This window comes from Cystoisospora suis (assembly GCF_002600585.1).
Source record: "Cystoisospora suis strain Wien I chromosome Unknown contig_1318, whole genome shotgun sequence".
NCBI classification, from domain to species: Eukaryota; Apicomplexa; class Conoidasida; order Eucoccidiorida; family Sarcocystidae; genus Cystoisospora; species Cystoisospora suis.
This window is the reverse complement of record NW_027154118.1, coordinates 67610-92030: the sequence shown is the minus strand read 5'-3', so window position 1 is coordinate 92030 and position 24421 is coordinate 67610. Positions and strand designations below refer to the sequence as shown.

Here is a 24421-nt window from a genome sequence, read left to right as displayed (position 1 = left end):
TCTAGAATCTTTCGATCTTCTTAGGCCTTTTCCGTCTTTGGATAACTCCTCTCTTTCTATGCTGTAGACATCTCAATACATAGACACGAGAACGGTCTTCTCTGATTGCCTTATCTCTGTTTTCCGTCCGTTGTGAAGCTTGTCTCTTTCGTAGGAAAGACGATTCATAAAGAAGAAAGATATTAAGAGACAAGACTTTCTCCGTGAATGAAACGAAGAATGTCTTGGCATCTGAAATCATACAGAATAGCTGACTCTCCTCCTTCTCTCTCTCTATTTATATACATATAGACACGTATACGAGAATGTGCCTTTCTCTATGTGTATGTCTCTGATGAAGAGATGAGGAAGAAGATATAGAACAAGCGAAAGGATGAGGGAAGAGGGAGATCTCCTAGGTAGAGTAAGCCGAAAGTAGACACCATATTTAAGAGAGAAGAGAACAAGCTAGAAGGCTAGTTGTCTTTCGATGGACTGTCAAGAGTCACGGATATCTTCTCGACTCTTCCATCCTTTCATAGAATGAAGAGTGTTCTTTGATTCTCTTAGTTGTCTTTTGCCTTTGTGTCACTCCTTCATCGCCATCGATTCTCCTAAGCTTTACTGTATGCTCGACGTATGGGTCTAGATCTTGAGAAGACCCTCGCAGCAGTCTCCATGGGAGCAGCAGGGAGCTGGTAAGATTGTCTCTTTCTTTCTTTTTCTTTTCTTTGGTCTTTCTCCTCCTCTTCATTAGCCTCAATGATGGTCTCTTTGTTCTCATTCGCTAAAGGAGAGAAACAATTGTGAAAGATTCTTGCTTCTTTCAACAAAGAGAAGTACGATGGTAGGGTATCTCTTGTATCTATTGAATGAGAGAGGAGAGACAGCAGGTACGCGTGTGTTTGGCTGCTTGCTGTTAACACCTCATTCTTCTTGTTCTTTCCTCGTAGTCTTCTTCATTTGCTGCTCTCTAGACTCTTCCCTTCTCGTCTTTCGTCAGCTCTTTTAGATTCGGAATACACTGTCCCGATCGGATGGATAATGATGTATACCTCAAAGGAGAGCAGAGGCAGGGTGTGTATCTTTAGTATGTAAATATGTATCATCTATAAACCGTGTAGGTATATCAGTGACGTAGTTTGAACGTCTACTCATCCAGCTTGTTGAGATTTCCGGCGTTAGTTTTTCTCTGCATGCATGCGTGCATGCTGTTGCCGCTACAGAAGAGAATCGACAAGGCAGTCCGAGAGAAGCTGGACATGCATGTATGTACTATGTATGAACCCCGCCCCGCACCCCCCTTCGCTATGTATCCGCGTATGAATATGTATGTTTATGGATTGTCTGTATGTCTATGTATGTATGTACCTGAGAATGTATGTTGACATATGTATGGGAGGGTGTGTATGTATTGAATGGATGGATGTGACTTATCACCCTTTCGTTAGGTCGTTAACCAACTACGCTCCACGCATTCTTAAAGGAGACTACGAGCCAGGCTTTTACGTTCAGCACTTTGTGAAGGATATGGGCATCGCTCTACAAGAAGCCCAAAGCGCCAGACTCTCTCTCCCTGGTAAGATGAAGAAGAAGAGAAAGAAGAGAAAAACAGGAGAGGCATTGATAGAGTAGAACAGCCATATTTTGTATGTTGACTTCGCATAAGGACGGATGAATCCTAGGTGTGGAGTATCGTAGTAGTGATAAGAGTTCGAGCTGTACCCGTACAAGCTGACTCGACAGAGAGAGAGAATAAAGCGAGAAAGAAGACTTCTTCTTCAGCAGCAGGAGCATACAGATACATAAGGTTGTCATAATGAATCTTCAGGCCGGGAGGAAGAGGGAGAAAAACGCCTATCTGCTGTAACTACACTTTAGACTGCGAGAGGTTTCTCTTTCAGGGCGTGATACAAGGTGAAAGAAGGATTCTCATGTGTTGCTGTCTGTCGTCTCTCTTCTTCTTCTTCATCGAAGGAGACAGACAGAAAGCGAGAGTGTGAGAGAGGGACGTTTGAGAGAAAAGCAGAAAGAAACCCAAGCGGGGGGGAGGTGAAAAATAGAAGTGAGCGGGGGTAGAAGAAGAAGTCATGAAACACAAACAAGAGTTAGATGAGCTGGAGTGTACGTGTGTCTGTACACTACGAGGAGATCCCTCTCTATGTAGATCATCAACGTCTTGCAAAGTTCACAACTCCAGACCGTCTCCAAAGAACTTTCTTTCTATCTATCACCAGGCCGAGCAAAAAAGAGAAAGAAAGAAAAGAAAGAGAGTGCATTTTCATCTTATGCACTGCTTCTTCTCGTTGTTAGGATTCAGCTTTCTACCATCTATGTTTAGACATCCTCCTCTCTATATGTATCCACCATGTATATCTTATACCTGACGATTTTTCTATCTCTTCATCCCCTCCAGAGTATTCGATGAAAGTCATCTGTAGAGGCATTCAATGAGTGAAGTATAAAGAACTCGACTGGAGACATTCATACGTCTCTACACAGATATTCATCATCTTAACTTCCGCGCCGCGCGTTCTTGTCTTCTTGTGAAGAATCATGGCTCGTCCTCTGCTGTACATACACCTGGGCTTCATAAAGGTCTATGTCTCCTCCTTGAATCGGAAAGGAGGGACTCTCATTCTGAGAGTCTTGTCTTAGCGTAGATGAAGAAGTATACACACATTACGGCAAAACTTTAGGAAGGAGCACATTGATCTTCTCTCTCTTTCATCTTCTTCGCTCTCTTTCATCTTCTTCTTCTTCTGTTTCTCTTGTATTCTTCTCTCTTTTCTTCTTTCTCTCTCTTCATATTCTTTTTCCTGTTCTGTAACTTCCTTTCTTTCGTTTTTTTCTTCTTCTCCTCGTCCTTCTTCAATACCGCCACGACCCTTGTCCCTGTATACCTGCTGTATGTCGAGTCTGTCTCATAAGAAGACACCTTGCTTGCTCTATCAGAGTTGTGAATGAAGTTCATGGGTTGTTGGTCTCCTTGAATGATCTAGGCCCGCAGAGACGATGTAGATGATCATAGATGAGTTACCTGCTATGAACGATGATGAAGCGTCAGCATGCTTGAATACCTGAGTAGTCATCCTTCTTCCATACATAGGGGGAGAATAGAAAGACCAATAGGAAGAAGAAGAAGAAGATCTGACGAAGTGCACATTACCATAAGGACGGCATAACTCTCTTTCTCTCTTAACCTGAAGAATGACGGGGACAGAGAAAGAGACAGAAAAAAGAAAGCTTTCTCTCTTCTTTTACATCCCCTCGTTATCATCTGTTGTATCTCTATGTCTATCGGTACACATAGTCTCTGTAGCGAGGATACATGAGAAAAGCAGCACGTGCACGGGGTGTACAGACACAGGTATAAGACGAGAGAGAGTGTTTCTTCTGCACTTTCTCACTTCCTCTATCGCCAGTGCTTTAGAGGTCACTAGATATCGTCATAATAGACACCCATAGTCCTTGTGATCTTCATCTCTTCTTCTAGCTTTTTCCCTCATAGAGTCTAAGAGTAGGTGAATGGCTCTTAGGGTCTGTTCTATTGTGTGATCTCGTCTTCTTTCTCTTCAGGCCTAGCACTGGCTCATCAGTTGTATATGTCCGTCGTTGCCTTAGGATTTGATAAGAAAGGAATTCAAGCTCTTCAGCTAGCTCTCGACAACCTCAACAACATGCACAATACTCCCTCCGGTGAAGAAGACAGAAAAACTCAAGTCATACCAAAGCATCTCGAATGAATCAAATAGAAGAAGAAGAAGAAGATGAAGAAGAAGAAGAAGAAGGAGAAAACAGAAAGCGGCGGAGAACGAGCTCTCTCCCTCTTATCTCTCTGCGTATATGCATACGTGTGCAAGGCGCGTGAAACGTGACTTGTATTGTTATACTATATACATATATACATATATATATATATGCTGTTTGGTGATGTTGCTCCGCCCTGAGTGTCTTTCCGAGGTGAGGCAAAAAGCCTTCCCGTCAATGAGCTTCAGTAGCACACGTGAGAACCTCTAGTCTGTGGGCTTCATGGCATACGTATATACATATACATATATATATATATGCCATAGAGACGTGGGTGTGTATATGTATATATGTATACATATGTGAGTATGTATGTACATCTACATCTCTTTTATGGTGTTTGAAGTGTATGAGAGCAGTAGCGAGAAAATCAGACGCTGTTGCCTACAAATAGATCTGTGTATATCCTCTCTACGATATAGATGTATATAGGACTGAAGAGTGTATCATCCATGCGTACACGTTCTGAGTAGATATACATATACATACGTATAAGATTGGGGATGATCGAGATCCCGGTGTATAGGAAGATGACGGGCTCCACGCCCTTGTCCCGCCAAGCATAACAGCAGGAGAGCATCGAAAGGAAAGAGAGTTATGAGTCGTGTCGATTCATGGTGTACATAGACCCGCAGGGCAGCAAAGGGCAACGCGAGCGGCAGCAGTCAGGGGGGGGTATATGGCTATACATGGAGAGAGTCAAAGAGAGCTATACAGGCACATATACATAAATATATATACGTATTTAACCAATCTATCTATGTATGTCTTGACCCGCTGATGTATAGATCTGTACCTATGCAACACTCTAGACATATGATGGAGAGATATGAAGATATCCACATATACTCATCACGTGTATAATAGAGATACGTCCCTTCTCCGATGTATACATGTTGTATGTATTTCTATATACATATACATACATCATGTGTATACACTGGAGAAGATAGCGGGTGCCTCATAGTAGCTAGGTGAGGAATGAGATGATTTAAGAAATGCAAAGCTGGGGTAACTTTTAAAGAGATGAAGAAGATCACTAAAAGTAAACAGCCTCGTACTACTACTATTACCATTACTACCTCCTACACGACGGACTTCGCTACGATCGGTTTATTTTTCATAGGAGCACAGAACATGAGTCGACAGGTATGCCGTGCTATAGAGTCAAGTAGGCGAGAGATGAGTTCCCTTCTTAGAGGGGAGAAGTTTCTCTTCTTGCTTTTCTCCCGTTGTCTCTGAAAAGGAATTCTACTCTTATCGCGGGAGAGTGAAGATGTCAATCACGGTGGCTGGGACAGAGAGAATTTACCCACTATTGTCTGTCTGACTATGAAGAGTAGGCGGCGCTAAAGACCTCGGTTCCACGCCTTAGTAGGAGGAGACAGCTACACTGAGAACGAAAGGTGATGTGACGGACACGTGAAACGGGTAGTGAGAGGAGATTTTATGATAAGATCTATCAATCTTCTATTGAGGAGTCAAAGTTGTAAGTAAAATGGGTATATTGCAACTGCAGAAGGAGAAGGGGGGAGACCAGTCGCCTTATAAACGATGTGAAGGTTCACCGGGGGTGGTGTGAGCATGCATGTATGGTGTATGTACACCAGAAAGAATCAAGCCACGTTCTTTCTTCCACCCCCGGGCTATAGAAGAACTTCATGAATGTTCTTTCCTCCGCGTTGTCCACAGCAAGCCCCGATGCAAGGGGACACAGGGACTGGAGACCATTCGCGAACGTCAGTACCCATGCCTGTAGAAGTCATGCGAAGACGATGGAGAGCTACCTACGTAGCTGAATCTGTTTAAGATGGCATGACTCGATTGAAGGGGCTCCACATACAGACAGTGGGACAAACACGCAGTTGAAATGGCCGGAAAGCAAGACACCATGCATCAGAGGTATCAGTTGTGTGTGGTAGGTAGATAGGTGGGAGATACCGCTTCGCTACAAGCAGAGTCTTTTTGCTTTTTCTATGAAATCACTCTTCTTTGAACTGTAAGCAGAAGAAGAAGGGCGATGTACACACTGCGGGTCAAACCGATGGCTCGTTCATCAACGAGATGATTGTGTGGAGTGTTGAGCTACTGGATGGAGTGAGAGAGCGATCGGTTCTCCCTTTCTTCCACTCAAGCTCACCTGGAGATGATAGACATGGGACCATTCACGAGGGGACACCCTTCAACCTAAATCTTCTTTTTCTTTCTCTCCGTCAAATCTCGGCACGGCCACCCGGAGGAAAATCGGGAAAGAAAACACCGTGAAGATATCTTGAAGTAGTGTACTCTCATTGAGGAAAAAGTGGACGTATGGCTTGTTGGAAAGCCGGTCGATAATGACGATGATATTGGTGAAATGCCGAAGTAGACCGATGAATTTTTTGCCTCTCCGTATAAAGAAACAGAAAAAGGAGGATGGGGTTGGTGCGGGTCACCCTGACATCCCCGAGTCTGTCTGCACTGAGAAGTGTTAGAACTCCGCGACTCGTACTGAAGGATTTCTGGGAGCCGGAGAAAAAGGGTCGTAGGAGGGAAATTGTGTTGAATAAAAACGTGTACGCTGTGTGCGCCGCAGGCTGGTCCCCTTCCTTGAGTTTCTTTCTCTGTTGGAGGCCCGGTTCGTTGGTTGCTCGATTGATTCATCCAACCACTATTCATCCATCCAGGGAAAGTGCCCCCCCGCCCATCAGTCTTTGGAGCAGCAGCAGCACAGGTTCTTACACAGGCACCGTAGCAAACAGCAAACTATGCACAAGACGGCTAGGCCAGCTCCAATGGCGATCAAAGCTATCTGCCAGGGCTCGAGTCCCATGTCGACGAGTTTCTGCGTCACGGAGCTGATAAAAGAACAACAGACACGGCGATGAGATGAGCAGTTGAGGAAGATGTCAGAATAAGAACCGGTCTTGCGCAGCGAATCGCGGGACGTAAAGACGTACAGCAAGGGCACCCAGAATCGGTAATGCTTACACTTGCGTTACTAACCGATGTCGTGTAAAATGGCTCTCTGAGTGTATATGTTGCAGTAGTTGTGCCGTCAGTCTTTCGAAGTTGACGGACAGACTATGTAGCTGCAACTGTAATCTTACAGAGGGTCTCACAGTTCTTTCGTTTGAATAGTGGCCCGGTTCGTAGTTACCGTAGGGAAATACGCAAAAAGGGGATGCCGCCCATGGCGAAACCGTCTGTTCGGGAAGCGGAAGCACCACATGTGTCTTACTGGCAAGATGCGACTAACAGACCAGCCGCCTCCCTCTCAAGAAGGCGCAACTGCGATGCTGGGTAAGCAAGCATTCTCACTTGATTGCGTCCATCGCATCGGAGGCAGCCTGGTTCATGACGCTAGGGAGTGTCCCTTCACTAGATGGCTTGTCCACTGACTCTAGAGTTGGCTCCGAGCCAGTCCCACTGGTCGTTGAGTCTCCCAGGGCGGAATCACTGGGCGGGTGTCCGTCCTCTACGAGCGTTGACAGATGCCGGGGCAAACTGGTGTATTCCATTCGAAAATTCGTTGTCTGTGCGGATGGACCACGGCCTGTGTTGGCCGCCTGGTGTATGCTCGCAAGTGCTCCATCTCCGGAGGAGAGTGATACAAAAAAAGCACCGCTCCAAATGGCGAAGAGAAGCCTTTGGGTAGGGCTCGGGATGCGAAGGCGGCAATCCTTCAGGTCGCCTGGTCCAGCCATTTGAGCGAGCAGAAAAAGATGAAATAGTTCACCCAAACAGCAGTGCCCGGCGATTCGGACCCCGCTCCTGTGAATACAATGTTGCAGACAACGAGGCAGCATGTCCCGCTGCCTACTGCAGGTTACAGGAACGTGCAGACAAAGAAACGGCGAGGTACCAACTCTCCCAGCTGAAGAGGGTCCTTGTGTAAGACTTGTCCTCCTCCCTCGGAGCGGCCCTCTCGGCGAGACGTCTGCCGCAGTGATTCAGACCACGCCGCAGGACACTCCAACTCATTCAGTCCATCTCAGGGCCGCGGCTTCACGGCATGCGCTAACGGGTTTCTAGCAAACAGCTCATGAGTTTTTTGGTCGTGACGATCACTGGGACAGCGGTCAGTCGACCGTCCCGAGGGCACACGGGAGGCGGAGCTGAGGGACCGAGCGTTACCCAAAAAACTATATCCGTGTTCACTGGAGGACCACAGGGGCACCGCGGGCCAAGGATGAGACAGGCCTAAGCTGCTTCCTAACTAATAACGTCGTTAAACCCCGAGCACATGAGGCCATCCCGAGGAGAGTGGTCTTCAGCCATGAAGAGCATTCTCTTCCAAGCTGCACCCTCACCGTAGAGGTGAGCCGAGGCGATTCCGCACTCTTCCTTCACATTCCTCCTTGTCGTCAGCAGCCTCTGTCACCGGCTCTGCCTACATCTCCGGGGGTGCGGCTACCTCTCGGCAGTCCTCTCGGCCCCAGTAAGCTTCTCTCAGTTAGCATCAAATAATCCTCCGCCCCTCCGGCGCAGGTACAGTCTGGAGGGTGGACAAACACATGCAGTCGTTGTTACTCGGCAATACTCGAATTTCAACCACAAGCCATACCTGTATATACTGTCGTATGCGCTCTCGTCGCTCTGAGGCGGAACGAATAATATGAGACGACAATGCAGTTTGTCCCTTGTGACGCGGCTTGTTACCTCCTTCGTGTTCAAGCTCGTCCAGCTGTCGAAGATTACGTGTAGCTGCCTTTCTCTGCTGGATGGATGTCAGCGAGACTTTACCTGTCTACTAAACCAGCCGGAAGCTCGGAGGGCTTCCTTCTGCTTCTCTAGGACAGAGTGCTGGAACACTTCAGTGTCAGAAGCTGTTACAGGGCAGGTGAAGCGAGGTCCACTCTTTTGGTGTCGGTCGGCGGCGTACGTTCTTTAGTGCTTTCCAGGTCTTGTTCTTCCCCCGCCTTTACTTCGACTCTCGCGGGGGGTTTGATCAACTGGGGACTGCGGTAGATATTGACTGTTCCAACAGGGAGTCTGATGGAGCCCGATAAGTGGCCATAGCTGAGGGTCGAGTTCCGGATTCTCACTTTTTTTCTTCGACAGCGGGCAGGACCTGTGGTACGGGTCCGTTCTGCATGGGTCCTGCTGGATGTGGCCCCGCAACAGGAGGTAAGGCTTTCGACCGGAGGTGGTGACAGAAGCCGCCATGCGGCCGCCACAATAGTGAGACGCCAAGGAGAAGGCTAATCTTTATTTTCATTTTCGCTCAACAACGCTCACTCGCTTCTTGAGGGACGTGCCCACCCAGGGAGCCGAAACCTGAGAACGCTGGCCCGACGTGGGCATAGCAGAGGTTGCCGTGTACGTACAACAGCCCGAAACAGGGGCCTGTGCTGTATGTCAAGACATGCTCTTACTTAGGACCTTTCCCGCTGCTCTTAGCGAAGACGGACCTCAGCGTCGGTGCTGGTCTCCTGCTTGGCACAGACAGTCTGGGGGAACCCGGGTCGATTCTACACCCCCGGCTAGCGGCTCCTAGCATTCAACTTCGAGCCTGTTCAGGTGACACACTCAGCCGGAAGCAAACAGTGAAAGTGAGAGCATAGTGACGCAGTCCGCCATAGAGGAGCTCTTTTCGCAGACGCTGAGAGGGAAGTTTGTTCTCTCTTTCCGGCCGCTTGAGGTCCTGCCCGTTCCTCCATACGCACAGTGTCACTGCAAACAACAAAAGTAGTGAATGAGCCCATGCGAACTCAGAACTGAGCAGGCGCTACATACCGGACAAGGGGTAGCACGCTAGACAGAGTCTCGGCGAGAAAGTTCTGCTGCAATGTTGCCCCTTGGCCAGCGCGCTTAGATATATGGGCGGCCGGTGCGCCCGGAACGATCTGGCGAGGTGTTTGGTTACCGGTCCCGGCGGAACAATTTTCGCCGGTGCGTGCCGTTTCTGCTACAGCCCTCCGTTTCGCTTTCAGGACTCAGCTGAGACAGGCTACGCCTCTCTGAAGACGGGCAGTTGTACTTCCTGGATTTGTGCCGCAGCGCCCCCGCTTCTTTTGTGCTGTACCTCCATTTCCTCATCCAACACTTCCGCATCATCGTAGCTATCTCTCCTTGCCAATAAGATGGCCGTCTAGCTTTCTTGCGGCGTCAGCTGGTGGCCTAATGCCCAGAAAAGCCGCATACACCGAGTTCCCAAGGAGACTCACTTTTGTTTATGAGAAAGCGACCCGTATGGCTTCGCGGCAGACCATGCCCGTTACTCCAGTCAGCGAAGTGGGGGGCCGTCCCAAGGGCTGGCCTGAACTGGAGAGTACCCATGATGGACCGCCAGCATGCGCAGAGCAATTTCACACTTCCAGGGGCCGGCCAGGCAAGCCTGTGAGATAAGAGGCGCCTGGTCGTCTTAATTTTCCCCGACAGGAAGTTGCCCGAGAATGTAGCATCTCTGTAGTTCAAGCTCGGCTGGCAGACTACGAGAACACCGTCGGTTACGAGAACTGCACCTTTTGATTTTGTCCGTCTCCTGCTGTATCAGTGGGACAGCTTCCCAGGAAATGACTTTCCCTCTGTCCTACCTGTGTATCTGGACGTTCCGAAAGAGCTCACATGGCAGCTGCTGTGTTGTGCAAGGGATCCGTGAGCGCGAGGGCATTCGTTCCCGAGCTGTCTCCCGCTATCAGCTTCACCGAAGTGCTCCACTCTTTTCCAGCGCGGACCACTATCGTAGTAATTCAAGTAGACTGCTTTGCAGAGCGTATTATACTGCCGAAGTCGGGCTGCTTTCCCAAGCAAGTACAGCAAGATTCTCCGTGCGGTGGTTCCTGTGACGGAATGGCCACCTGTGCGGTATACAATGGTCGTAGCCGGAAACCCCTAACCTACGCAGCTGCGAGTGTGATAAAGGCTCTGGTACTCCAGCCCAGAAGGCGCGATGGACTCCGATGATCCGTGACCAGCGCACACCTGACAAGGACGGAGCTCGTGAGTGAAGCAGGCACGCACGCACATGAAACACGGAGGCGCCTTGGGCGGCGGTAGGGGAGAGCCAGGCAGTACCCAGAACTCGCACCACCTCCTGGACGTAGGCGAGTATGTGGAGACGGCTACCCGGTGGGCACCCACTCTTCTGGCACTCGCTAGGCAACTCTCTGAGAGCACTGGTATGGACAGAGCAGAACGCCCTGGTTACCACGCCCTATTCGAGGCATCGTCCTGTTCTCTGATTCACTCCGTGGACGAGAGCAGCGCGCCCTCTTCCCCGCCCCGAGTATCCGCCGCGCTAGTCGCCTCGCTTAGCTGCCCTGACTACAGAGTGGGAGACCTGAGCGCCCAGCCAGGCCTTCAGATCACTTGCATTTCCTAAGCCACGGCCTTAGGTACCCGTGACGGATGATACCTCAGTCCGTGCAAAGCGCTGTCCACCCGAGATCAACGCAGAAGTAAGCGACAGGTCCCGCCGCAGTGCGCAACTCCCCCCAAGTGCGATGAAGCACCGGTGAGGGCGCTGAACTCTGCTTGCGAGTAAGCGGCTGGCAGGGCAGCAGGGTCGGATGCCCGCGGGCTTCGGGCTGCTGCGGTTCGTGTCTTTCCCTCCTCCCGCTGGTCGCTGAAAGCGAATGGCTTAACTGCCGGCTGCTCCAGAGATCTGACAGCGCATTTTTCGAAGTAGACAGCACGTAAGGTCGGGAAAGCCTAGGACGTGTTGACGAGGATTGAGCAGTGCCGGCCCGCATGGTCCGGGTTACGTTTTCTACCAGAGCCCAGTGCAAAGCGAATCTCCCGGTCGCCACATATCCCGCTAAATCCCCCTAAATAAAATGCAATGAAGTGGAGCCATATGAGAAAAACTATTACTGGAAGGCAAAGTTTAGTACCCGTACGCGCTAGAGAGCTGCCAGGTGACTGCGACAAACTCAGGGCAAATCGCAAGCCACCTCCCGTGTGATCCTGTGTTGATGAAGTGTAGCGCACAGCGCTCGACAACCCTATGCTGTTATGCTGCATCTGTACTGCCTTCGCGCGAAGAAAGAGAGAGCTGCTGCTCAAGCAATTGATCTCTGGCCGCTAATCCCCCCGGCTGGTCTTGCTTCGTGATCTACTTTCAAGCCCTGTCGCGCATTTTTTAAGATGGAAGGGCCCGCATTTTACTGATCGCTCGCCTTCACTTGCTCATGGTAATCCCGGCCCCACTGTGCCCTGGGCGTTTTTACGATGTCTGTGACAGCAGCCCCTTTCAGTTGTCGTGAACAGCTCAACTTTCCAAGCCTAGTCCTTCCTCTCGGACACCGGTGGGCTCGCGCTCTTCCCTTTCACTGGAGGCATTCTCTCTCAACACTGCCACGCGGCATTCGTTGAGGTGTCATTTCGACGATTGCGGAAAATCCCTCTCCCGAGTTACGAGACGCGGCTTTTTTCATTCAGCGTCACCGAGACTGGCTCTCAGGAAGGCACACCGTAGTTTCACTTCATCGTCCGGGATCTGGTCTGCTGCACCTTATAGCCGTCCGCGACTTCATCCTCGTGGGGGAAGGAACACGTTCCGTGCAATTTCCTGTGTACTTCGCTAGCTGGTCGGCATTCTTCAAACTCATCTGAGTGCAGAAGGGGTAAATCCCCGCAGCGGATTCTCAGCGCCAGAAAAATGGACTGGAACATTCCGGCAACGCGCACTCCGTGCGTCCGAAAGGACCAGGCAGCCGTGATATGGGGCAAGTTCAGTCAGCCCATGTGTGTCGAGTCTGCCGACGAAACCTGGTCAGGAACTTTTGGGGGGAAATCTGCACTGCCTTAGGAAGGTGCGGTGTGAACTGGGACAGGTCGCCGAGGGTGCGTATGTCGTCGAGCGACTATTCGTGTCTCGTACTCTTGGGGGGCGTGAACGCATTCATCCGCCCCGGTGCTAACAGCGCATTTCCCAAATGCGAGGGAAAGAGAGACTCGCGCCGACAGGCTCTCGTCTCTCGGCGCACGCAGCAATACCAACATGATGACAAACGCCGCCGCAGTCACTTGTGTTGTGAAAATAGTTAGCGAACGTGGACTGGAGAGACATATTAGCTACCCCCGCGGCGCAGCCTCTCTGCTACGAGTGATTCTCATTTGCCTGCTCAGGGGGAGTGTCCTGCAGTGGCCACACATGCTTGTGCGGATAGAAAGGCGAGAGCAGTTGAAGGGCTCATCCGAGTGCTGAATGTTTTTCCGGACTGGCTTAGCGTCTTTCCAACTGAGTCACGTTCACATGCGGGCTTTGCTTTGAATACAGGTATGTGGTGGATCGTGAATTTTTGGACAACCTGCGGTCGCTGGCGACTGAGGGGGTCGTCGATGATGGTGAGAGTATTGGACTCTCGCAAGAGGACCTGCCTTTGAAAATTAGAAACAAACCCCTTCTTGACAAGGAATGTCGCAACAAGCCACGGGCCACCAAGGTATCCCGGCTCGACGACTCCGTCGCTTTTGCACAGGTACATACGCCCGTCCTCCAAGCGGACGCGGAAGGGGGGGAAGTCTTCTGTAAGCTGAGCGCCACAACGCCTACAGGTGCACCGAAGTGCACGTTTCTTCTGTGTAACCATTTTTCGTTGTGAAGGGGACAGCACTGTAAGACAAGATCCTTCTTGCGACTGTAAATGAAAGTCACGCCAATCTTGACAGTTCTGAAGCCAGGTGTTTACTCCGCCAGGCGCATTATCGCGTGCCACTAGAAGAACAAGCAGCTTTCGTGGTGACAGTGCACAGCGGTTTTGTTGGAGTAGTTCGTAGAGCAGTTGGGTGCCAGGGCATGACATGTGGCTACAGCTTCAAGTGATTTATAGGCGTCCGCTTGTGGCAGTGCGTGGTACCTCGGGTGAATCAGTATGCCTTAGCAGATATCTGAACGGACTGTCTTACTCACTGCGGCCGATCATTCAGTTGGAACTGGTCCAAGCGGCTTCTGCCTACCGCAGTCTCACGTGTTTCGCGCCTACGGCGTGTACTGTATCTTCAGGGAGATCGGTACGAGTTGGTGAATGAGCCGTTCTGGCGCCTTCTCATGAATCACTTTGAGTGCGACATCGAGATCCCGCGGCGTGTATACCGCGACGGTAGACGATTGAGAGTCGAAGTCCAGCCGTTATCACTTGCTGTCTATACAGTAACTGAAGAGGAGTCACAGACTGCAGAGGGTGACACCCAGTTCGTTCTTGTTGACGAAATTCCACTCTCACTTGGAGATACGGTCGATGAGGTTCAGAAGAAAGTAAGGCGGTGCTTCGCTGGTCGAAATCTCGTTAGTATGCCTTGTTTCAAAGAGCTGTGGACACGATGTCAGTGCTGGGTGCATATGTGTTGGGGAGGTACGTGCTGCCTCCCTTCACACGGAGTTCTTTGCATTTGACCCTTTCAAGCCAAGTCGTAGTCTACTTCGCTTACCAGTGCTCTGTCGCGTTGATCCCTGCACGGACCGACCTCTACTATGTAGTCACATGAGGGACTGTGGACAAACCCTCTCACCTCTTGTCGAGCGTTATGCAGTCTATTCGCCTCGGGGCATCGGTGTGTTTCTCCGCGTCTACATAGGTATTGTGCTGGTTACAGAAGCTGTCCGCCGTTATCCGTTGGTTGTTATCGAGCTATCCCACCTACTGCAAAGACCGGTCAATCAGCGCAAGCTGCGGTCCGGCCTGATCAACTTCTCGGCACACCGGAGCGTGGATGTTTTTGGCAGGCGTACTATTGCGCTTTACACATAGATGGACATGCGGCTCTACACATAGATGACAACTGCCCTAGTTGGCTTGTGGGTTGCTGTGTTCAGGTTCTCTTGCTAGCTCGCAGTGATGATTTGTGCGTGTTGCGGGGTTATTTTGACGCACGGAGAAGACGGCCAACAAAGTTGCAGCCCCTCAATGGTCCAGGGCTATCTGGGTCCTCCACACTTGCTGAAGCAGCTGTGGACAGCAGTTGTCTCTTAGTGGCGGTGCCTCCGGCAGTGGCGGAATCGCTCACGACTGGGAATGGAAATTCTTCGTTCGGCGGAGACAATTCCACAGATCGACTGAACAACGATGATTTACGGAGTGATGGAGGTGGTTACAGCACTCCCGCAAGTGGGGAAAGGAGCATGCACAAACGGGCAGGGCTATTGTGGGATGCACAGAGTGTTGGGCAGCGTGCGCGAAGGAGCTCACCCGAGTCGTCGCTGCAACTAGAGAGGGGAAACTCTGAGGACAGGGGAGATGCAGGTCATCGACTACTTCCTGCGGTGATCGGGCCACAGATGCCGGCGCTCGGACGTGGAGCAGGAGGAGGAGAAGATAGTGACGAAGACCCTTGTGAAGGGGGTCGAGAGAGGCAGTGTGATGGCGAGGACAGCATTCCGCAGTGGTCAGATGAGAACCGAGGGGGCACAGGGGCGGCTAATGTAGATCAGATGTTTGCTACAGGGGGCTTATGCGGACTTGTCAATCTGGGAAATACCTGCTTCATGAATTCTGCCGTCCAGTGTCTTTCTAAGGTGCTGCCCCTCTCTTCTTTCTTCCTTAGTGGCCGCTTTGTTCGAGATATCAATGAAGAGAATGTCATGGGAACTCAAGGAAGGCTCGCAAGGGCATTTCATGCCACATTGAGAGTAAGCGAAACATCTTCTGATATTTCATCGTGATAAGCAGTATCAGACTCCTTTCAGACGTGACGAAGCGGGAATGCAGACAGGTGCTTATGTACTATTTTCGACAGCAGTTTGGCTTCATAACTCTATTATTTCGTCTCACTATCTTGCTGGCGTTTGAGTCTTCAGCCACACCGTAGCACGACTACGGGTGGTGAGTCTGCTCATGTAACACGTAGACAAACACTTACACCGGACGCGTCTCCCAGAAGTCAGAGGCTTTGGACGTTCGCTGCAGGAAAGTAGGAAGAGTCTTCTGATCTCTTCGAGCACGGCTTTTGAGCTGCTTTTCCCTTCACACGGGGAACTCGCCATCAGATACCCGGCCGGAAGATTGAAACTCAAGCAAGTCAAGGCTTCCGTTTTGTCCTTGCGGGGCAGACATTCTCTGCTCCAGTACGGTCCGCCTGTGCTGGTTCCGTGAACAGACCGTGGCAGGGTCACTATCGTCTTTTAAAAGAACTGTTATCTTCGGGTCATTGGGTGCGGATGTATGTGTAGCTGCCCTGGGGAAGATCACGACGTGCCGAGATTGTCCGCTTCCGCGCAGGATATGTGGTTTGGTCGGGATTCCCCTCTAGCTCCTCGAGACCTCAAATGGGCAATCGGCCGCGTGCGAGAGGAATTTCATGGTTACAATCAGCAGGACTCGCAGGAGTTGATGGCATTCCTCCTCGATGGTCTCCACGAAGATTTGAATCGTATCAAGAAGAAGCCTTACTACGAGGTAACTTACTCTCTGTATTAGTTTCTCAGGAAAAAGTGAGACAGGGTGTAATTCCCAGCACTCTGCCCTATGATTTGGTCTTCATACTCCTATAGCGAAACAGTGCGAGCGCCCTTCGCAGGGATATCGTCCCGCGCGGTACCAGCTTTACATGGCTACACGAGGCGTATCAGCCCGGATGACTTCGCTTCAGAAATCTGTTTGAGAGGGTTGGAGTCTGTTGCCGAGCCTGGAACCGCAGTCTTGTGGAAGAAGGAGGTTTATAGATGAGGGGACGTGGTGAAGGAAGAGTCGTTCCATAGGAAGCAGAAAGCAAGTCGCCTAGGGGGTCAACTGTTTTGAGATCTCTCGACTCTCAGCATCCTAACTGGATTTTCCACATTCTGGAGTGTCGTTTTTCTGTGCATGCAGTCAAAGATCGAAGGCGGTCCAGAGAAGTCAGACGCGGAGGTTGCGGAGTTGTCGTGGAGACGGCACAGGGAGATTAATGATTCAATCATAGTAGATCTCTTCCAAGGTCAATACCGCTCGAGGCTGCAATGTCCTGAGTGTGGAAGGGTTTCAGTGACTTTTGATCCTTTCATGTATCTGTCTTTGCCTGTCCCGCCGGAGTGGAAGCATCAGCTTATGTTTACTGTCGGTCTCGATCCTAGGCGTCCCCAGGGTTTTCGCTTTGAACGGGCATGCGCTGGGAATTTAGATTATGACAAAGCCAAAGAAATCTGCCTGGTGAGTGAAACGATCTGGTCGCTTTTGTTTGTCTTTTCTGTTGGCAGGTCACTTGTAGATGACGGTATTTGTTCCGATTGTCAAGTCTTTTCTTTGAGATGCTGATTGACAGAAGAGAGTAACGCTCGATGCAGGCTAGGCTTGTTGCCTTCAGTCATTTCGTGAATATAACGGTTCCGGTTCTCTCGACATTACTTCCTGATAAGTTTCTCCTTGTCCAGTCTGTTGTCTAGACGATGTCGTGTGTAGTTAAAGACGCGTTGTTTTCACGTATTCTTTTTTTCCGTGTCTTAGGATGTAGTACACCGACTGCTTTCAGACGAGGTCTCCGAAGAACTTGGAGGGGCAGATGCCAAGCAAATGATGCAGAGGCAAATTCTCGCAAGTAAGAGACTCTCCTCGGAAATCGGAACGTCGCTCCTGTTTCGGAATAGTGAAAAGAAGGTCAAACGGCTTCAAAAAAACTAGCGCAAGTCTCTACAGGTACTTTCTTATAGTGTAGCCGAATTCCCCTCAAGCTTACGAGGAACCGAGCAAAATTCCTTTGCTTCGTCACTTCGTAGCAGTAGTGGAAATGCATGGGGCCACAACAGTGGAGATGTATTTCTTCTAGCGGAAGTTGATTGTTGCGGGTACAGTGACACTGCAGGTCGATGGTAGTGAAGAAAGAAGGTCAATCAACCCTGCATCAGTCCTGGTAAGGAAAGAGCCGTACGAGAACCTCCCGGGGTGGCTAACGTTTTTCTCTCCGGCGCAGCGCCTATTGTTTCTAGTACACAGACCACTGGGCCTATGTGTTAGCCGAGACTATAAGCCGTCCTTCAAAGAGTCGGACATAGAAGCTGCCTGGGCCGTTTACTTGCTTTTCGCTTAGTGCATCTTTTCGTGTGTTCCTGTGGAAGATGCGTGTAACCTAGCCAAATGTAACCTCACGAGAAGATCGTCTGAGCATTTCGTCGGAGCGGGAGGAGTTATCTGTCTATCGCAGATACGGCACACCTCTTTCTTATTCTTTTAGCAGGGGGATTTGCACGGCTGCCTAGTGTTGTCATCGAGGGCCGAGAGAATACAATATAATCTGCGTTTGCCGGTGATGGGCATGTTTGTCTCTCTGTTTCTGCGAATCTGAATCGTTTACTTACTACTGCATGAGCTGCACGCGCGCGAGGATTGTCATGAGCTCCTGCGGTGGCAGAAGCCAGAAGATCGTATTCTTGCAGACACGCCGTTGTTACTTCTGCTCCTCCGTGGATGTCTTCATAGGTACTCAGCTGAAGGATGTCTCACAGCTAAGTGCAGCAAACATCATCATGTTCGCTAAGAGACCCGAGGACTTGGCTGGCGTTTACCAACAGGATGTCAATGTCAAAGTTTTCGCGGCGGAAGATGTGGTAAAGTCTTGACTATGTTTCTTGTGCACCATCCGTTGAGCTCGTAGAGGCACTATTGACTTTCACTTGCTCTTTTCCCTAGAATCGACTTCCTCGTGCAATGAGATGAGTGTTGTTCCTAGAAGAGATGCACTGCGGACATTCATTGCTACCCTCATGTTGCCTGCTATCTCTTACCACTGAAGTTGTGTGGCGATGTATCGAAACGATGGTTTCTTTCGAATGAGAGGAGCAGCACTTTGGCCTATCGGTTCGGCCGGTTCTCTCTATGAGAATGTGGTGGTGGTGGTTGCGCAGGTTTTTCGTGTGCAGGGTAAAAAGGGACAACTCTCAATCAGTGCAGTCACTTTTCAATCATCCTTAGTCACTCTTGAAAAGACTTAGGCTAGCGAGTGGAGCAGGAGGGTACCTCCTCTTTCGCGTTTTCCTTTGACCCCATCTGAGAACCCTTCAGTCTGACGAGTGTCTCACGTGACGGTAGGAGCCATCTGTGTAAGGTTCCATGTCTAGCTGTTTTATGGCAGGTGCGACAATAAGGAAGACAGGTTTCCTTTATTTGGTTGGGATATTTGTGGTTGCAGGTAAAGTATCGATTCGACAGGAAGCCGTCTCATGTTTATGCATGGCTGATGCCAGCACGTGTTGTTGAGGTAAGAAGCTTTCACACGAGACAAAGCGACCACACTCGTATGGTCTGCAGTCAGACAGCTGACTGAACTGTGTGCTCCGCTGTCTACTGGGGATCAAGCGTTGAACCAAAGTAAGCCCCGGGCTTGAGAACCCGATCGCAGATGTAATCAAGATAATGTATTTCGCAGCTTCAATCGACTGTACAATCTCAATGTTAGTTGCTCATGCCTTCTGCATGCCGCGCTTGCGTAAGGCCCGCAGCGCTAGAAACAACTAATTTGGTTGAGGGCATTGGGACGTTGTGTGTCAACTCGTAGGACAAGTGAAGTTCTCTCGTGTTAGTACAGTCTGTAAAGGCGATTCGGTGCGTGGGTACGTCCGAGTCTGAACCCGTTCTTCTTGACAGAGGGGGCGGCTTCTCTGCGTCTTCGTGTGCTCTACAGTCGTGCAGCTCATCATATGATTGGGTGCATACACTTGAGTTTTGGTCTGGTTGCGTGTAAAGGGAAGCAAAGGGACGTGGTTTTTTTCCCCGTCAACAAGGCAACCTGGATGCGCTGTACAGGTGTCTGCGTGAAAAGCGGTTACGAACACTAACTTCTCTTCAGAGCAAGCAACTTACCGCTTCTTTGTTACTCGAGGTACACCCAGCCTATTTTCCTTCCCATGTGCCGGTTAATCGGGTATGCACGAGAAGGACACTAGATCTGTTTCGTTTCTACACCTGATATAGACAATGCTGCTGTTCTTTCTTTTTTCTTTGCTTGAGTCGTTGCAAAGACATTTTCTCAACCAAGCAGGTGTCTTTCCAACCTCTCAAGTGACAAGAAGATGAGTCCTGAATCTGGGTCGAGTATGTCGGCTGAAGAGATGTGCTGTTTGTTTGTCATGTGGCCTCGCGTAGGAACTTGAAGGTTGCGTACGAAAGGATTCACGGAGAGATGTGAACACAGAGAGTTCGATGGAAGTCGATTTTGATGAAACAACTACGGCGAGAGGGGGAGACAGTGACGTAGCAGCAACAGCAGCCGCAGATGTACCATCTTCCGCATCGACCGCAAATGCTGTTCATCCTCGAAAGACATTGGATGGTCACGAGGCTCAGGGGGAAGCAGGGTGCGGAGGCAGTGAAGACAGTTGGAAGGTACTGAGTGAATACATGTCAGATGACCCGGAAGCGCCCTCTGAGACAGAGTCACATCGAGTCAAGAAGAGAAAGGTAAAGCGACATTAAAAGCATACTGTTACCCAGGGCGTTGACCACAAATCACAACTCTTACAGGCGAACCAAGGGAGGCGCGGAAGGCACAGGAAGAACATCAGTTCGAGTGCATGTAGATTCAATTGTCGTGCTCCGCGAGCGTCACTTACGTGGGACATATCGCTTTAACACTGAGAAGCATGTTACATCCGACGGTGTGTGAGGATTGTTCTTTCGAGAGAGGGGTGAGTGAGTGATTTTACTAAGAAACCATAGCGTCCGCGACCTCTCAATGAGCAAAGCAGTGGATTGCACGCGTACTTCGAGAACTTTCTGGAGACAAGAGTTGGGGTGTGCTGTCGCACGTGCATTTCTAAGAGGATTTGCTGTCGGTGTTGGGAGAATTCAGGGACTAGCTTCCGGGTGAAGTCAGGCGAGAGTGTAACAGGATCAAAGAATTTTGATACCTTTCAACGGCTTCACATTGAGATGTGATCCGTCACCGTCTGCCTGGTTCCTTGTTGCAGTCAAACAGTTTTTCGCTTGGATCGAGAAGCCTCGCTGAGACCGGCACTTTTTTCGCGTTTGTCCTCCCTGTTGTAAAGACTCCTTCAGGAGGTACGTTTTCGCCAGCAGTACACAGAGAGGCGCGAGGCGGCCTCAGGGGGAGATGGCCATGTGCATCATAGCTACAGAACCCTTCCTGTAACTGTGATGCACAGGACGGACGGGAGTCGTCGTAGCTCACGCAGTAGTCCCCCCGAAGCTGTTACGAGAGCGGCTGTTGAGTCTAGCTTATCGGGTTCACTATTCATCAGTCAGTCAATGTATGCTTGGAGTATGTGCGAAAAACCCGGGAGTGTGGCGTAATCAAGGAGTGCAAGGACGTAGAGTAAGTGCACGGTTCCACGCGGGGAAGGCTCTTTATAAACTGAGAAGATGCGTACAGGACGGCTGTCGAAAAGTGCACAGGACGTTCAAATTTTTAGAGTACTGCTTGTCTGCCTCTGTTACCAAAAACGATGCTCGCTTGCGTGGGCGCATTCTGTTGCAGATGTCAGGCCCCTGAGTGGGTGTATGCCGTTGCTACTTCCCGTGCTCGGGTCGTCCACATGCGAAGATCTCGCGAAGCAGGTGGAGACGGCGTATCTTTATGGACACGAAGAGGAACAGTCGCCTACTAGTTCTGAACCAGACCAGACGCCCTCGGTGGACGATGGCGAAGGGTCGCAGCGCTCTCTCATTAACCACGCTGTTGGGTTCATAAAGAGTTTCTCTGGCCAGGGCAACTTAGCCGGCACGCGGCCTATCAATATTATAGTGGTAAGTAATGCTTTGTTCTTCGGTATCTGATGTTTCTGGCTCGTTCCCCCTCTCAGTTTTCCTGTCGTTTGCCGCCCATATGGTGATGGTCAGTTCGATTTGCTTCCAGCTACGGCTTTGTGTGCATGACATTGTTCTGTCTCGTTTCACTGGTCTGCTCACTGTCTTTCTGGAGTTGCGCTGCTACTGCGTGAGTTCGGGTCGTCCCTGCGTTTGTACTTGTCAGGCTGCAGGCTTTTCCTGTCGTGAGCCACAGAAGAGCGTGCTAAGTCAAGGTGTCAACCTCCTGACGAACGGCATCGGTGGAAGGAGTTGCGGGCAGCCGAGACCGCTTGTGGATGACGATCAGCTGGTTTCAGCGACTGTCAAACCGAGGGCAGGAGATTTTGTAAGCAAAGAAAAAAACCACTTGAAGTCGGACACGTTTTCTTCTTTTCAGTTCGGTTACCATGTATTTACTGGTTCAAGCCAGCGGCAACAGTAGAAAGTCCGCAGTGAACCGGAGTGCGTGCGTTCAGGTTGCCCTGCTCTACGCGGACATGGAGTCTTCCAGCGAGCAAGAAAAAGTTGCGCTTCCAGAAGGAATCCGACCGATGGGCACCCTAGAGTTTCAGCCGGACACAGATATCTCCGACTGTCTGCGCATGTTTTCCGAGCAAGAGCGGCTGGATGTCGACAACATGTGGTCAGTCCCACTTGCGGTTTGGCTGCTTAGCGGAAAACTTCACAGTCTCAGTTGAACTGAGCGATGAGGCGATGTGATGAGAAGGTCTCATGCGGCGGCTTGTACTTTGTGCGCTTCAGGTACTGTGGTAACTGCAAGGAACACGTGCAAGCTTTCAAAAAACTGGACCTGTGGAAGATACCAAGAGTACTTATCCTTCATCTGAAGCGCTTCCACAATATAAGGCAAGCCAGTCTGCAGAAACGAATCAGCTGATGTAGCTCTTCGGCCGTGGAACAGGTTTTTGGGAAACCGGAGGTGCAGCCCCGTGTACTCTGTCAGCTCCCCTGTGCGCTGGCCCTAAGTCAGGGGGAAAACTTTCCCGACGTGACCGGCGTTTTTTTCATTCGAATGTTTCTGCCGAATATTGTGTGTGTGTGTGTCGCCTGGCCTGATACAGCCGGTTCACGCGATCGAAGATTGGAACCAAGGTTACTTTTCCTTACAAAAGTACGTTTTCAGTCACTGTTTCATCGTACTCGTAAGCAGCAAAGCAACAGAGTGCCTTGAGTCTGTTCACGTGGTGCTGTCGGTGACCCTGTCCTTTTTCTCTGCAGCCGGCGACTACCTAGACATGACGCCGTATATCCTGCCCGACAGTCTTGAATTGATGCACGCTAAAGATGTAAGTGGGCTTCCGTGGCGTGTCCGGTGTGTCAGCAGAACTGGCTCACCTCCGCAAAAGCCCTTAGTGTGTCTTCTGCTGATTCTGCGTGCAGCCCAGCTTTGCTCCTCATTATGAGCTAGTAGCCGTTAACGTCCACTCAGGGGAGCTCGGCGGCGGTCACTACTTTGCGTACGCGAAACTCCGAGGCCTGTGGTATGTTCTGCTAGGGGCGTTCTGACCCACATATCACACTCGTTTTCATTGCCGTAGGGCGTGGAGCCGGTGTTGGACTCCCTCGTTTCTACACACACTACTGCCTGCCTTTCCTCTGGACAATAGGCCGGGCAAGCTCCTTGTCCCGTGAGTCACACGCAGGCATATTTATCCCTGTGACCCTCCATGTGCAGGTACAACTTCAACGACGCCTGGGTGAAACCCGTTTCTGAAGGTAAGCGCCAGTGGACGTGCGTGGCATTGACTCAGCGTAAGCTGTTCATAACTGACGCCACATTAGCACTCCGTGTTGTCCCTTTTTTATTGTGCAGATTCATGCCACTCGTCAGACGCCTATATGCTGTTCTACCGTCTGAAGCAAGATGACGAAGGATGGACAGGGCATGACCTGTTAAGACACGGAGGAGCATCAATAGCTGCGTCGGGCCGAGTGACTCCTCATCCCGTCTCCTCGGTCGAGATGACTAACCATCTTGTCTGCTGATAGGCGCGCGTCAGTCATGGTTTTAAAAAAAGATGTAGTTCCTTCGTCCGTTACGAACCAACAAAAACACTGGACAAAGAAACTGGGAGTTGACAGTCATTGTTTAATGGCATACAAGTGTGAAGTGTCACAGCTATCTCAGCTCTTCTTCATGCGCTCTTTTCAAAGCGCTCCTCTCGAAAGTGAACGACCTGAGGTACCACCCACTGCTTTCGGATTCTATACCGTGACTCTTGCTTCCGGTGAAAGTCTCATGCTGGCCGCCCGTCTTGATCTCAACCTCCCCGCCTTCGTTGGTCTGAGGGACGGGAGATGGCAAGTGCCCAGTCACAGGTGCCGCAAGACACTTACCAAGTGACCCGAGTGAATTGCGGCCCTACAGATGGAGGATATCGGACTGTAGAGACCTGAACAAGCAGCGCGCAGTAGCGAGCAAAGTTTTTGTGGTAAAGCGTGGAAGTTTACCCGTTCCGAAAACGCGGCCCTCCACTGCGGTGAGGCAGCCTGTAAAACCAAGTCAACGCGTCACCACCTGCAGCTGTTCTGTATCACAGTAGCAGCGTACCGGGGGGGCAGATCACGAGTTCCCTCGCTCCCTCATCCGTCTTCAAGACAAACGCCGCGTCATCTGCAAGGCCTCTGATCAGTTTGGGAATTGTAGAGTAATGTCTCCATGGCATACCTCGGCAGGTCAGTTTCCTGAAGTGAGGTGCCCTCAGCACGGAGAACGACCGGAGCTGCGGCTCATATTCTCCTAGGCTCGTAACCCCTGAAGTCAGAGAGAGTCACCATAAGAACAGAAGACGCAAACCTTATGAAACTCACCGTTCTTGCCCGTTGAGCTGGAGTAAGATTTCAGCCCATTATGAATGACCACAACCGCCTCCCCACCCTCTGGGCCGATAGCTCCGGTGTGAAGGGCGGCCTTGCATATCGAGCTTGTCTCCGCATACACCTTCGATCCGAAGACAGGCGATAGCGACAACCCA

At 50.5% G+C, this 24421-nt stretch overlaps 4 protein-coding genes across 4 annotated transcripts in view; 2 read left to right on the top strand and 2 right to left on the bottom strand.

Moving 5' to 3' along the window:
* The window catches only part of CSUI_003067 (3-hydroxyisobutyrate dehydrogenase), a gene marked incomplete at its 3' end in the record, with an annotated part of 4099 nt that extends 395 nt beyond the window's left edge, over positions 1–3704 (top strand). Inside the window, exons 2-4 of the mRNA XM_068063265.1 lie at positions 599–677; positions 1431–1558; positions 3559–3704. Of these exons, the coding sequence (XP_067924773.1) occupies positions 599–677; positions 1431–1558; positions 3559–3704 (353 nt within the window). The remainder of the gene's footprint in view (positions 1–598; positions 678–1430; positions 1559–3558) is intronic.
* Positions 3705–5994: 2290 nt separating this feature from the next.
* On the bottom strand, positions 5995–7768 carry CSUI_003066 (uncharacterized protein). Its single transcript, XM_068063264.1, has 2 exons — positions 7090–7768; positions 5995–6626 (listed from the first exon to the last, which is right to left on the bottom strand). The coding sequence occupies exons 1-2, from the start codon at positions 7575–7577 to the stop codon at positions 6476–6478; spliced, it is 639 nt and encodes a 212-aa protein (XP_067924772.1). The 5' UTR covers positions 7578–7768; the 3' UTR covers positions 5995–6475.
* A 462-nt stretch (positions 7769–8230) lies between these two features.
* On the bottom strand, positions 8231–8977 carry CSUI_003065 (uncharacterized protein). Its single transcript, XM_068063263.1, has 5 exons — positions 8817–8977; positions 8654–8763; positions 8490–8597; positions 8336–8367; positions 8231–8266 (listed from the first exon to the last, which is right to left on the bottom strand). Exons 1-3 carry the CDS (start codon positions 8864–8866, stop codon positions 8500–8502), a joined length of 258 nt encoding a protein of 85 aa, XP_067924771.1. The 5' UTR covers positions 8867–8977; the 3' UTR covers positions 8231–8266; positions 8336–8367; positions 8490–8499.
* Positions 8978–11778: 2801 nt separating this feature from the next.
* On the top strand, positions 11779–23557 carry CSUI_003064 (ubiquitin-specific protease usp4). Its single transcript, XM_068063262.1, has 20 exons — positions 11779–12486; positions 12995–13196; positions 13721–13972; positions 14531–15343; positions 15933–16109; positions 16521–16838; positions 17133–17223; positions 18102–18229; positions 18811–18879; positions 19764–20078; positions 20588–20678; positions 21115–21383; positions 21610–21771; positions 21902–22068; positions 22188–22292; positions 22508–22557; positions 22665–22732; positions 22827–22927; positions 23122–23162; positions 23260–23557. The coding sequence occupies exons 1-20, from the start codon at positions 12374–12376 to the stop codon at positions 23430–23432; spliced, it is 3705 nt and encodes a 1234-aa protein (XP_067924770.1). The 5' UTR covers positions 11779–12373; the 3' UTR covers positions 23433–23557.
* Positions 23558–24421: the final 864 nt, after the last annotated feature.

Bases quoted from the DNA above. Each gene is read 5' to 3' on its own strand.
- CSUI_003066 (XM_068063264.1), bottom strand. From the start codon at position 7,577: ATGCTGCCTCGTTGTCTGCAACATTGTATTCACAGGAGCGGGGTCCGA. The intron at 6,627-7,089 runs GTGAGAATGCTT...TTCTTTTATCAG, and splicing joins GATGCGATGGACGCAATCAA to CTCCGTGACGCAGAAACTCG.
- CSUI_003064 (XM_068063262.1), top strand. From the start codon at position 12,374: ATGGACTGGAACATTCCGGCAACGCGCACTCCGTGCGTCCGAAAGGAC. The intron at 21,772-21,901 runs GTAAGCAAAGAA...GCGTGCGTTCAG, and splicing joins AACCGAGGGCAGGAGATTTT to GTTGCCCTGCTCTACGCGGA. The intron at 22,558-22,664 runs GTACGTTTTCAG...TTTTCTCTGCAG, and splicing joins GGTTACTTTTCCTTACAAAA to CCGGCGACTACCTAGACATG.
- CSUI_003065 (XM_068063263.1), bottom strand. From the start codon at position 8,866: ATGCAGAACGGACCCGTACCACAGGTCCTGCCCGCTGTCGAAGAAAAA. The intron at 8,764-8,816 runs GTGAGAATCCGG...GGGCTCCATCAG, and splicing joins CCCGCTGTCGAAGAAAAAAA to ACTCCCTGTTGGAACAGTCA. The intron at 8,598-8,653 runs GTACGCCGCCGA...GCCCTGTAACAG, and splicing joins CCTGGAAAGCACTAAAGAAC to CTTCTGACACTGAAGTGTTC.